Here is a 13439-nt window from a genome sequence, read left to right as displayed (position 1 = left end):
GATCATTTCGCCTTAAAAGCTCGATCAAGAAGAGAAAAAGAAAAGAAAACATAAACATATCAAGAAGACATAGTACCGTGACAGGGGATCATTCGTATCAACACGGTGCTTGGGCACATAAATCGTTTTGTACATGTCATAAGCTGAGTCTGTTGTAGACGCAGAAAAAAAAAGGAAACAACCGAAAAATCTAAGACGATACTGAGGCAGCAATCAGGTAAATTCTACGCCATGCTGCTGCTGCTTTTCTTGCTTAGTCCTGGCACGTTCCGCACGTCTGCGGCGACGGTTATTTGCGTATGAGCCACTCATCTCAGTGCCCGTATATGTAGGCGAAGTGACACTGCCGGGCCCATAGGGCATGCTGGAAGGGGCAGGGATGGGAGGAGGTGGCGGCATTTGGCTCACTTGAGATGGTGGGGCGCCGTATAAAGCGGGAGGCATGCTACCCGAGGGTGCTATAGATATTTGAGGAGGTAGCTGTGAAGCGGCGGCGGCGGCTTGTTCGCGTCGCATTTGCTCGTCTTGTTGACGTTCGAGTTCTTCCACACGACGCCAGCGATCATACCCAGCGTCTTCGTTTCCGGACAAGGAGCCTGCACTGCTGTTGCGACGGCGAGAGTTTCTTCGCTCCTTGCGACGAGCTTCACGGCTCGCGGCCGCTTCTTCTTCAGTCAATCGACGGAGTGTCACATGCCGTCCGTCGTTATGCATTTTAACTTTCACAGATACTGGTGGTGAGACATAATTATCCTCTCGGTGCCGACTGCTGCTTCGGTTGCGGCGGGAGGCTGCACTAAGGGCTGTGCCGGCAGCCGCACCTGATGCAAATTCTGCTCCATCAGGGGCAAGAGAGTGTCGTGAGCGAAGGGGTTCAGGCCTCAAATCACCAGAGTAATCCCGGTGGCTTGGGAGCATGGGGGGCATATCTGAGACTGCGCTTTGGACAGCACCAGATGCGAGAGGCTCCGCCGTGAGAAGAGATTCTCCATGTGAGGCGTGCCGACGTGGAGGACGAGTTAGGTCGGTTTCAGTGAGATCGGTTTCGCTGTACGAGCTGGCTCTTCTTCGCGGGTAGAAGCTTTCTCCTCCCTGTGGTCGTCTTTTGCTGTTTGCTCTCTGCAGGGCCTCATCTTCATCTTCTCGACGCCTGATATCCTCCACCCGCTGTTTCTCTTGATCATCCTTTTTACGACTGAACATCCTCTTTAGGCCGGCAAAAGCACCAGCGCCTAGCACGGCGTCTCGAACCCCGTGAGAAGCATTTCGCTTAGGAGGCTCGGTGAAATATGTGCTGTTATAGTAGTAAGATGAACCTGGGCTTTGTGACCTGCTTGGTGGACGGCTCGGTGGTCGATTGAGCGGCGTGTGGTGAGTCGGCTCCGGTCGACCGTCTTCCATCCGACTGAGGGATTCATCAGTATGACTGGCACTGCGCGAATAGGCAGGTCGATAGCGACCTGACTCAGTATCATCTTCTCGCTTCTTCCGACGGTCCCAGAATTTCTTGGCCATAAGACCAGCCCCAGCCAAGGCACCAATCTCGAGGAGCTTCTTGCCGAAACCACCCTTACCATGACGCGAAGCTTCATCAGAGTATTTCTCATCGGAGATGGATGTACGAGACTCCTCATATGCCTGGCTTGGATGGCGACTGTTAGGACGCCGTCGGAACATGGAAGCTAAGCCAGAACCCATCGCGCCGGCGGCGAGAGTTTCTCCTGCGTGATTGCCATGGTGCTCTGAAATCTCCGAAGGCCCTGTGTAGCGACTGCGACCACCACCAAGCTCACTTCCCATGTGGTAGCCTTCGGTATCATACCGGTAGGACAGTATAAAGTAAAGAACCAGATAGCCGAAGACCGTTAGAGCAAATAAAATGAACAGGACCTTGGGCGAACCCCAAAGCGTAAGCCCTAATGGAATTTGGGCAATACCAAGGAGCACGAGAGCACGGCCCAACCACCGGTGAAGCTATGACATATTAGAACAACACATACATCCTCCCCTCTTGAGAAGTCACTTACCACCAGTTTCAAAGGGACATGGACTCGCTGTCTTTTACTCTCTTTCTTGTGCAGGAACCAGCCCCACAGCACCTGAAAGACGACTAAAACGTAGATTGCCAGGCCAATTCCATGATGGGGGTTGGTCAGGCTTCTTTCCGGCCCAACAGCGAACCACCCAAGTACAAACACGACCGTGCTTAAGAGCAGCGTCATGATCTGAAACCACACGTGTATTTTAAATGCCCAGTATGGATTCCACCGAGAGTAGTATCGGATTATTAATGTTGATGATGGCACAAGGCCCAAGAATACGATGGCTGCAACCACTCCATGCGCAATGATCATGGGACGGTACCCAGGCATATCCTTGAAACGATTACCCATGCCTGCAACGTGTCAGTCAAGATAAGAGATCTGGGAAAGGGATGCAGGTTCATAGAAAATAAAAATAAGAATTTGACGCGTCAGACTAACCATTGTATCGCATCGTCTCAAAGTTGACACCCATCAAATTGGGCAACAGAAAGGTATTTCGACCGGAGTCCCAGGTGCCATCTCCAACCTGGAGGGTGTTGGAGGCGTACGTGCTGCTCCCCGCAGCGGCAAGTCCCGAGTCTGACATTTTGCGGATAATTCTCGACGAACCACGCGATCTTCAGTCTGGAATGTCGTATTTACTGAAGGAGATCTTGCGAGATCTCCCGATCTGAGGAATGCACCATGCGACAGTAGGATCGGGAACTCAGCTGGAATGCTCGATGGTAGATGGCCGACTTGATTGTATATTGACCGGTCTAGATGGGTTGGGGGGTATCGTTCCACAAGATCTATGTAGGGCTCGAGAGGTCTTCGTCAACTGGAAGCTCAAAGATAGAGCGCAAGGAGAGGGAGAAAAGAATGTCGTACAGTGTCGGAATGCGAAATCAGGATCAAATTGCAAAAGGGTCTGACAACGTAACTTGATATGAAAGCAAAAACGCACGTCGTACAGGGCCTCGGGAAAGAGAGGAATCACAACAAGAGGCTGACCGATTTCCCCAGTCATCTGTTTTCCGCCAACGCATTACCGGGCCAACCAGTAGCTGACTCAGCACTGGTGTGGGGACCGCCTTCCTAATGTAGCTAGACCCTCGGCACTTTATCTTATCAGCTTTATCCTCAGCTGATCTTATCAAAAGATTGCGTGCTGGGCAGGGCCCGAACCGTCACATGTAACTTCGCTTCTTCCCCTCCCCCACGCTATGGAATGGGTATAAACACCTCCAGTTCAACATGACACCTCAGCTAGAGAGATTTATTAAAGCTTTATCCCGGTTTGTGACCCGTTATCCCCCCGAACCCGACTGCAACCCGGTATACGAGCGTCACTAACGATCCTATCCTAGCCTTTTAGGATGGGCATAGTAAGTTAACGGATCAATCCTGAGGTCAGATATCATGTATATCTACATTGGATTGCTGACTGGAACGCAGTATGATCTGTTGGTCGGGATCATTCTACCCACAGCCCATCGGAAATTGGAACCGCAAATCCACGGTCGGCCTATCTATTGATTTATCCACTATCAACCCTCTGGGCTTTGCCTCCTACACGATATACACTGCAGCCTTCCTCTACTCCCCAGTCATTCGATCACAATATGCGGCCCGTTATCCTGCTTCCATCGAATCGACCGTCCGGTTCAATGACTTCGCATTTGCGGCCCACGCAGTGATCTTGTCCGTTCTGATGTACACGCAGTTCTGGCCATCCATTTGGGGATTGAATGTTTCCCGTTTCCAAAGGGTCAGCTGGACAATGGCAGGTCTCTTTTGGGGTTCTATCTTGGCTCCTTTGGTGGTTGTGGCGATTGTGTTAGTGCGAAGTCCGGATGGAGGATACGATCCATCGTCTTGGGCGTGGATTGATGTGGTAGGTGAAAATAAGCCATTTCTATTCCATGAGCCTTTTTGTTTTGGATTCATGGGCAAACGCGTAAACAGAACTTAACCTGTCTCCAGATCTACATGTTTTCGTACATCAAACTCCTGATTACTGTCGTGAAGTATATGCCCCAGGTGGCGTTGAACTACAAGCGGCAATCTACGGAGGGGTGGAAAATTGGCACCATCCTTCTGGACTTGGCTGGCGGAATACTTTCCATGGTCCAACTCGTACTTGACTCCAGCCTTCAAGGTGACTGGAGCGGTATCACTGGCAACCCCGTCAAACTACTTTTGGGTAACATTACAATCTTCTTCGATGCAGTCTTCTGCATCCAACACTACGTTTTATACCGTGATACCCCTGATTTGAAGAGAACACCTGGACCAGGCGAGCACACACCCCTTTTGGTCGAGCAAGATGACGCTGTGAGAGTGTAAGTATGGCACGAGGCACACACAGCTACACATGGGATAGATCTAGCACGTTTGGGGCGGATTTCAAGACATCGGGCATATCTCTATTTTTGCCCTTCATAGAAGCAGTGTGATGTCCGGGGGCTGATCTTGAATCTTTGAGACAGTGTGGGGACGTCTGACCAGGGATCTCGGGGATCTATCGGTTTTGGGAATCTTGTATATAAGCCACAATTTGGATATATGATAGAACCAGCTCAATTGGGAATTCGGTACTTCGACTTCCAGGCACGGTCATAGCACGTTATTCTTGGGCCGAGGATATCCGGTCTCACTCGAGATCCCTTACAAATGTTTCGCAAAGGACAGACTCAGGCCCTGTTCTCAGCAATTTCTATTGTCGCCCACGTTGTTGTCGCACAGTTTCAATGCAATCGTTACAGAATTAGAGGAGGGACTGCATATACGCCGGGATTTAATAGACTGAAGCCACAATGAGGCTCATGCCGATCCAAAGCGACACCGCTCCCAGTTCAAACGGCCCCCATATTTAACTCCCCCACAAGCTGATATGAATGGTCAGATCTAAGGGTCAGCTCATATTTACGCTCACTTGCCAATCAGAACCAGGATATGATTTGTTCAGACTGGGCGGAACGGCGCTGCCGTCGGTGTCGGGCTAGTGGCTTCCGGTAATGCCAGAGCTGAAGTCGAGATATCCACATTCTCCCACACGGGCTCATTTTCCCGCACCGTATACGGAGTACCTAAGTCGAGTAGCGATCAACGGCATATCTGAACATGTCAGTATGCAGCAGGTCGGCAATGTTTATGATATCGATCCCAGCTCCCTACCAGTAAGGGACCCCGCCACGCAGAAGATGCTACCTTTTGCTTTAACGTTACGCCCAAGCTGACTCAACCTTTGAAAAAGAAAACCTGGAATTGGCCATGACCCCGGGCTCAAACTCTCGGGCATTATTATTTCTGCAATCGGCGATTATGTGTATAACTTCGGGCACTTGGATCATGGCCATCAAAATGCGGCTCTCTATGAACCTGTTCCACGTGTGAGGTGGAAAATGTACCAAGAAAGCCAAAAGGATCTCACAGAATCCCACAGAAGCGGATCCTGGTCATCCCTGAAGCACTGGGCGACGTGTGGCTTGCTACTGGCCAATGATACGAGTGCGTAATGCAAACCCTAGGAATATCATAGTTAATTCATGAAACCCTCTATAATCTGCCGGTAGGTCTAGCCAAACGTCGTCATCTTTCAGCCCTACCTCCCAAAAAGCCTAGGGGCCCCATAATTATACGTGGAACTCCAATAGCTGCAAGTCATGACCTGACCTGAGCTGGGGGGGATCGTGCCACGAAGAAAGCCCGAAATTTTCCTTCATGAATCACTTTGAGTCAAAAGAGAAGAAAAAAAAGTAAACATCCGAGGCAACGGTATCAGCTGTCCTTGTGTGAACTTTCAGTAATACGGGGCAAAGTGTGATCGAGTTTATAGCCAGCACAGGAGTATCAACGTTTCAATTTCTGCGGTACGCCTGGAAGGTCATGATTACAGCACTGCCTCTCAACTCCTCGAAGCCATAAATAACCTAGCACTTCACAACTGCTTGTGTGCTAGCGCAAAAGAATCTTGAAATCCGCAAAAGGCGAGCTCAGCTTCAAAACCGCCAAAACTTTATAACAGTTTGGCTTCTCGGCCTTTTGGAGCAATTCTTCATATGCACGTCTGTCCGTCGAAGCACACATCAAATGATATGAAAGCATTGTTTTCTCCACATCTCACCCTCAACTGCCCTAACTGGGACATTGAGATATCTGTTCTCAAAGAATTGTCCGATAAAGGCATCTTGTCCCCCAATATAACCAACATGTACCCGAGTTCTCGCAAGTCTAAGATGTACACTGTGCCGCACAGTGGTGACTATTCCGAGCCCTTAGAGGCCCAGCGTATGGGAGGCCTGACCGAACTCCCCACCAACACTCCATCCAACTCCCACATGTCCGCTTTTCAGGAGATGAATTTCATGGACCAACCAGACCCTCGAGCGTTTCTGATCCCGGGCAATTATTCAATCGGCAGGAGGGGATCTACAGGAGCCGATACAGTGGGCTCTCAATATGCATGGTCCTCTGCGTCCAACGCGGACATCCTCTCAAGATCCCCTAATATGTCCTCCTATGACAACCCCATCGGCCATGGAGCAATGTCGCCCTTCATGCAGGGTTACTATCCATCTGACTCTTCAGATATCCTCAACGACCCAAATTTCCAGGGCTATACTCCGCAACAGATCGATAAATGGTGCATTGACAGCAATGCCGCGGGAGACCTCTACCAGTCCCAGCCATACCCAAACATGGGCTCTATGCAATTTTCATCACCAGAGATGCAAACAGAGTCCTATTCGACATTTAACAACGGCCTCAATGCCAACGAACATTGGCTCCCATGCCCACCCCACTCCTCAGTCGACCTAATCCAAGAATCCTTCTTCTCACCCTTACAATCACTCTCAGCCCCTCGGTCAGTTCCAGCACAAACATCCCACCCATACCAGTCTACACCAGCTACCATCTCAGTAGCATCCTCTCCTCCACACTCTACCTCCGACCCAGACTCCCCACCACCCGCAGCAGGAGGCTCCAGCTCCGGCTCCGGCTCCAACGCAAGCGACCTACGCAACTACGGCATCCCCACAGGCGATGGTAACTGGCGCTGTGCCTACCCAGGCTGTTCATCGCATGCCTCGTTCCGTCGGGGCTGTGATCTGAGGAAACACTTCAACCGTCACAGGAAGTACCTCTTCTGTCGCTACGAGGGATGTCCTCAGTCCGCGCAGAATGCCCTGTCTTCACAAAATGGGTTCAGTAGTAAAAAGGACCGTGCCCGCCACGAAGCGAAGCATAACCCCGGTGTGCTTTGTGAGTGGGATGGCTGTGGAAAGGTATTCAGTCGCGTCGACAATATGAAGGATCATGTGAGGCGGATCCATCGAAAGGGTCAGACTGGGAGGGCTTGACTTTTGGGACTGCGATGAGATGGTACCATCGTTGGAATCCAGCGGGCTTGGGGTATCTTTGTGATTCTGGATCACTTGGATGGGAGTTGGTTTTCATCCAATTGTATGACCACCGGTAGGCATTACGGAAAAAAAAGGTATGGCGAATCTAGAATATGGGTGGTTCTTTCTGTGTATTATTTGTTCCCTTGGCGATGATTGATATTTTGGTTCTATAAAAGTATAAAAAACATACAAAATGAATGACTCTATTAGGAAAATGCTATACCTATGCATGATGATGCAGAGATCTAACTATAGCATTAAACTCGAGCATTGCCGAATATGCGGTCTACTACTGTCGGAAGCAGGTAAAAAAGCCTGTCTATTTTTAACGCTCGCCAAAGCCTTGGGCCAGAACACCATCTAATTGGATAATATCAACGATTGTAAACAGGTCCAGATCTACCAGTGAACTTCTCAGGTCCCGACGCGTTTACACGGAAATATATCAGATGAAACGCTTGTGCTCCCTGGATTGGTGTTCTAATCAGAGGCTGAGAGTGTGACTTTCTACTAACAGTATGATACAGCATCTAGCCAATCATGTTCAGATGGCTTAGTCGTTAAAATTGAGGCTATGTTAAGGGGCTGAGAACCGGTATACAATCTAAGATATAGATGGAACGTAGATGAGTGTAGCGATTGGCCCATTGCATTTTCATTACAGGGTATCCAGGGAACAAAATTCCGAGTATTGGTAACACAGTATCCTCGGTCCTCGGATATTGAATCTGCTGGGTCGACGGTACTTTGACCACCTGCCTTCTACGATGGGGCTTTACCAGATCAATATATTTGATCTCTGTCAATTAAACCCATTTCAATGAAACGCAAACTTTCATTTAACATCTATCACACATTTTAAACTCGCAAATACCAGGTGTACAAACAGGTAGCGACGCCAGCTATACAACCCCTAGGAAGCTGCCACCGAAGAAGACTGACAGGATGCAGCAAAGGCTATCAGCCGCGTGATAATCGGTGGCAAATGCTGTGTATCACAATGGCGCCCCGGATGTACACGAACTCCATGATGAACGGTCAGTCAGCATACTAGATATTGCACCAACCAGGGCTCTGAAATGCCAAAACATTGATATGCCAAGGATATAGTGAGGCTAGCTGTGACACAATCTATAAAACCACGCTGATGAATCCGAACGTTAGTAGGAATCGATGCTTAAGTCCCGATATTTGAAACGTCAGGGCAACCCACAGTTTCAGTTTTCCCACGTGTTGGGCCGAGAAGCTTAATTCCGTAACTTTATTTGCAACGTCCACTCGTCCGGAAACAGAAGCAGTGTATTAGTCTTGCCCGTCATCCATCCAAGATACGTATAAAGTGCCCGTGAAACAGATATGAAACCAACAGGTCCCCGGAACCACAGCACTGCTACATCTTCCAGATATCCCGTCAGTTGAAGGCAAAATTCTGGTCACCGTTCGCTTGAAATCCTTGCATAACATGGCGGCCATTGACAGGCCCATTGAAATAAGTGTTTCCCGGAGTCCAGGATTGCAACCAAGCAGGAGTCCCCGCGACAGGCGGCGGTGAGTTGACATCATCTACAGGAGGTTTCTCTGGAACAGTCGCATCGCCAGCGGGTTTTTGAAGCCAACGTACAATAACTGATCGAGCAAGCTTATAGCCCTCATCTTCGCAACCCTTGAACTTTGTCATGTTGGAATGGTCAGCGTTGATACTGCAGTTCTCATAGCCGCGCAGAACCGCCGATTGCTCTTCGACAATTTTCCCCACCACGTCGTTCATCTTCTTCGCTTCGTAGAAACAGAAGATATTGAGGGTGAGGTCGCCGCGGCGAAGCATAGTCTGAAACTCGTTTCCAACACGTTGTAGATCGTTCGAGCCGGGGTTAAGAGTCCCCACGATTTCCCTGTTGGCGGAGTGAACCATGTTTACATATTTCGCGAGTTTCTCTCCGTAATATGCGAGCGATGATCCATAATGGGGTGTGCCCATGAATATTATCCCAATGGCGCTGGAGGATATTGCCCATAGACCGTCTATGGAGTTGCTGAGTATAAAGGCTTGCTGACATACCAAGCCACCTAGACTGTGTGCGATGAAGAGGATGGGTCGGGTCGAGCATTCGGATCGATGGCTGACAAGTGCATAGGCTAGAGATTGACCGTGGTCATATAGTCGGTCTGAGGAGGTGATCGATGTGAACTTGAAGACGTCGACGTCGTAGCCGAATGTCATGATGCGGGCGTTGGGGAAGTCCTTGGCCAGAAGGTCTTGGGGCCAGAAGGTCCCATTCTCATGAGTCCATGTTCTTTCGCGGTTGCCGGTCAGACCATGGACGAACACAATGCTAGTTGGATATCGTTCAGTTTGGGGATCTTCTTTTTGCCTTAAATGTTTCGACTTTGGAGCGACTGATGAACTCACTCTAGATCAGCATTTGAGGGATCAGATACCACCTTCATCCCAATTAGACCTTCAGCCAAAGGTCTCGGAGTTGTCAGTTAGGTAAGCTATACATTTACCTAAAAGAAGACTTACAAACTTTGTTCTGGGACATTAGATTTCCTTTTGATCTTGAATAGCTTCATGAGGACGGATCATATAACTTCACACACAAATACCAGACCGTCCTGGAAGATAATAAGATGAAAATATCGCAACAGTGAGAAAAGAAAAGGACAGACTAGTGGGATAATTGGAGTAGATTGAAACACTCCTGCATGCTAAGCGCCCGCTGGTCGAACACGTACCCTTGACCAGGGCCGAGAAACCCCGCTCCATAGAGTGTACGTAGGCTCTTCGTACAGCCCGCATTCTTAGAAACACTTGTTATCCGCCAAATTAGAATTCTCGCTGGTAACACACAAACACCCCGAATCAGATGGCGATGAACACGCAATTCCACGGGGCGATATCCGGCCGGAACGTCGTGGCAGCTCCGACGGCGCAAACCCAGAACTTTTATTTCAACGATGACCAAAGTAATACGAGCCTGTGATTTGTTTTTGGATAGATTAAGGCTAAGCAATTGCTCATTCTTTTCTTTAGAACCCACCGAACCATCTAGCCCTGTATCTACGGTCCCGTTTTTGCGGGACCCGGATTTCGTGGATCGAGGGACAATCCTTGAACAGATCAATCAGAAGTTATCCAGACCAGAAGCCAGGGTCGCCCTGGTCGGCGTTGGGGGAGTTGGGTAAGTGGCACAAAGGACGCTGGGAATATCACTCCCGATATGTTCTTGCTAACTCAAAACCCCACAGCAAGTCTCAGCTAGCCATTGAATATTCGTACCGAGTGAGAGAAAAAGCCCCCGCAACATGGATTCTCTGGATCCACGCAAGCAATGCCTCTCGTCTGGAACAGAGCTGTCAGGAAATCGCAAAGCAAGTCAAGATTCCCGGTCATACAGACCCCGAAGCCAACATGTTCCAACTCGTCTGCGCGTGGCTTCGAGATAGCCGAGACAAATGGCTCCTCATCCTCGATAATGTCGACGATTATCGTGTTCTCGAGCAGTCTTCACCACCACTGTGGACATATCTTCCAAAGAGTCGGACGGGCTCGATCTTGATCACGACTCGCGCCAAGCAGGTCGCAACAAGACTCGTTGAAGACAGTGATACAATTACCATCGATGCAATGGATGAAATTGCTGCCTTGAATTTGCTCCAGAAGAAACTTGGGACTGGGACTCGGGCTGAGGAGCTGATTGCGCTTGCCCAAATGTTGGATTTTATGCCGCTTGCTATTACACAGGCTGCAGCATATATCAAGAGAAAAGCACCGCGTGTTTCAGTTGCTAAATATATGAAAGTATTTCAAGAAAGCCCCAAGAGGAGTACAGATCTCCTTACACGCGAGAACCAAGGAGAAAGTCTTCGACGAGACTGGGAGGCAAAGAACTCGCTCCTGATCACATGGCAAATATCATTCGATCATATAAGACAGGAGAGACCGTTGGCAGCAGATCTTCTATCGATGATGAGTCTTTTTGATCGTCAAGGAATCCCTGCACGTATTCTCAAAGGCCAGTATGATCGAACAAGTGCGATTGACCATGATGGAGATGAGGAAGATTACCATGTCATTGGCTATCCTAACGACGAAGAAAACGGCTCTGTCTTATCATTTGACGATGAGTTCGAAGAGGATATCCAGACACTGAGGGATTTCTCTTTTGTCTCTGTAAATGCAGACAGAAACACGTTTGCAATGCATGCACTGGTGCAACTTGCCACGCGATACTGGCTTGAGACTCATGGAAAACTAGACCACTGGAAGCTGGTATTTACCGAAAGTCTACTGGGCCAATTTCCACATTCCGGCCCCAAAACTAGGGATCAATGCCAATCGCTGTTTCCACATGCACAGTCGGCAAGTTCATTGGGGCTAGCGAGACTTACAGCCCCGCAATCTGTACAGGGCATAAAAGCCATAACACAATGGACTTCATTGCTATGTCGGGCCGCAGTGCACGCCGATACGGGGGGCAGATGGGCGGAGGCTGTGTTATTGGCGACAAATTCGATGAAAGCAAGGCACAAATTCTTTGGGCCAGAAGATCCAAGGACACTTGAATGCTTGGATATTATTGGAAATGTGCAAGCTAAATGCGGTCTATGGAAAGAGGCTGAGGCTACCAGGGTTCGAGTACGAGAAGCGAGAGTCAGGGAGCAAGGATTGGAAGATCCGCACACGGTGAAAAGCATGATGTTTCTTGCATCGTCATACTGGGATCAAGGCCGATGGCAAGAGGCCGAAGAATTGAACTTGCAAGTGTTGGAAATTGGCCAGAGGGTTCTAGAAGCGGATGATGTGATTATTCTCACGAGCATGCATAATCTGGCAGCGAATTACTTCCATCAGGGTAGGTGGGGGGAAGCCGAGAATATGCAGATCCAAGTGATGGAAAGCCAGAAGAGGACTGTTGACCCTCTTGATCTTAGCATCTTAACAAGCATGAATACTCTTGGAACAATCTACTACATGCAACAGCGGTGGCAGCAAGCCGAATCCGTTTTGTCGCAAGTAGTAGAAGCTCGACAGAAGATCCTAGGCCCAGACAATCCCGATACGCTAGCCAGCATGGGCAATCTTTCCGGTGTATACCTGAAACAAGGCAAGCTGAAGGAAGCCGAGGCCATCGAGCAGCCACTACTGGAAACGCGGAAAAGTCTGCTAGGCATGACCCATCCAGACACGCTATTAGGAATGCACAATCTGGCCGCTATACGAAAAAGCATGGGTCAACACCAAGAGGCCGAGGCGACGATGGAAGAATGCGTGAAATTGAGAGAGCAGACGATCGGCGCCCATCATCCAGATACGATTCGGAGCTCCACGAGACTGATGGAATGGAGAGCCCAGAAGCTGAGTTTGAATAAAGAACCGATACAAGCAAATTGATATGTAACGACGCTGTTGGGGTTGAATGTCAAAAAAGGCGCATCAAGCGCGAGAATGAATTTCCTGTCCGAGTGTAATTTTGGATATGTTCCACGTATAAAAATGGGTGACTGGAGGTTATATATCGGCGAAGAAAGAAACAAAACGATTGACGTAGATATACAGTGGATATTGAGTCCAAAAGAATGGACGTTTCATGACACCCTGGCTGGGCAATGGCCAGATATAAAATATTGGAAATAAGGGCGATATAGTGAAGATTGTAGTGAAGATTGTAGTGAAGATTGAAAAAAACACACACTCCGGTTGAACGAATGGCCCATGTAACATCATGAATTTCTAACAATGGACAGGTGGTATCATTGCAGAAGCACCAAAACAAAAATACCAAAAGGTAAAAAAAAAACACAGCAGAAAGGTATCACAACTGAGAGATTCGTCACGCGTAAAATTGCGAAGTTGCCCTGAAGAGGGATTTTGAAGATAGCATGTTGCACTGAGGCGCTAATCTGGAACATCCGGGGCACACAGGGTCGAATGTGCGGCGGAAAGGGTACAGGCCAGCCGCAACGGGGCAGATGGGAAGAACATGGCTAAAAAAAAGAGATG

General features: G+C 49.0%; 5 protein-coding genes across 5 annotated transcripts; 3 read left to right on the top strand and 2 right to left on the bottom strand.

Moving 5' to 3' along the window:
* Positions 1-213: 213 nt before the first annotated feature.
* On the bottom strand, positions 214-2631 carry N7457_002946 (uncharacterized protein; the record flags this gene model as incomplete). The annotated part of the gene is made up of 3 exons (XM_057173992.1): positions 214-1974; positions 2028-2395; positions 2484-2631. The coding sequence occupies 3 exons, from the start codon at positions 2629-2631 to the stop codon at positions 214-216; spliced, it is 2277 nt and encodes a 758-aa protein (XP_057034143.1).
* Positions 2632-3281: 650 nt separating this feature from the next.
* On the top strand, positions 3282-4367 carry N7457_002945 (putative L-cystine transporter; the record flags this gene model as incomplete). Its single annotated transcript, XM_057173991.1, has 4 exons — positions 3282-3322; positions 3395-3412; positions 3483-3921; positions 4011-4367. Coding segments are annotated over 4 exons (855 nt in total), but the record flags the coding sequence as incomplete, so codon positions are not given.
* A 1871-nt stretch (positions 4368-6238) lies between these two features.
* Positions 6239-7390, top strand: N7457_002944 (putative C2H2 transcription factor; the record flags this gene model as incomplete). The annotated part of the gene is made up of 1 exon (XM_057173990.1): positions 6239-7390. The coding sequence occupies one exon, from the start codon at positions 6239-6241 to the stop codon at positions 7388-7390; it is 1152 nt and encodes a 383-aa protein (XP_057034141.1).
* Positions 7391-8846: 1456 nt separating this feature from the next.
* N7457_002943 (esterase/lipase family protein) lies at positions 8847-10009 on the bottom strand (the record flags this gene model as incomplete). Its single annotated transcript, XM_057173989.1, has 3 exons — positions 8847-9768; positions 9846-9908; positions 9960-10009. The coding sequence occupies 3 exons, from the start codon at positions 10007-10009 to the stop codon at positions 8847-8849; spliced, it is 1035 nt and encodes a 344-aa protein (XP_057034140.1).
* Positions 10010-10308: 299 nt separating this feature from the next.
* N7457_002942 (uncharacterized protein) lies at positions 10309-12830 on the top strand (the record flags this gene model as incomplete). Its single annotated transcript, XM_057173988.1, has 3 exons — positions 10309-10402; positions 10470-10617; positions 10685-12830. 3 exons carry the CDS (start codon positions 10309-10311, stop codon positions 12828-12830), a joined length of 2388 nt encoding a protein of 795 aa, XP_057034139.1.
* Positions 12831-13439: the final 609 nt, after the last annotated feature.

Source organism: Penicillium paradoxum (genome assembly GCF_028828445.1).
Source record: "Penicillium paradoxum strain IBT 22861 chromosome Unknown utg000003l_segment0_segment0, whole genome shotgun sequence".
Lineage (NCBI taxonomy): Eukaryota > Fungi > Ascomycota > Eurotiomycetes > Eurotiales > Aspergillaceae > Penicillium > Penicillium paradoxum.
This window is presented reverse-complemented; position numbering and strand designations above follow the sequence as displayed.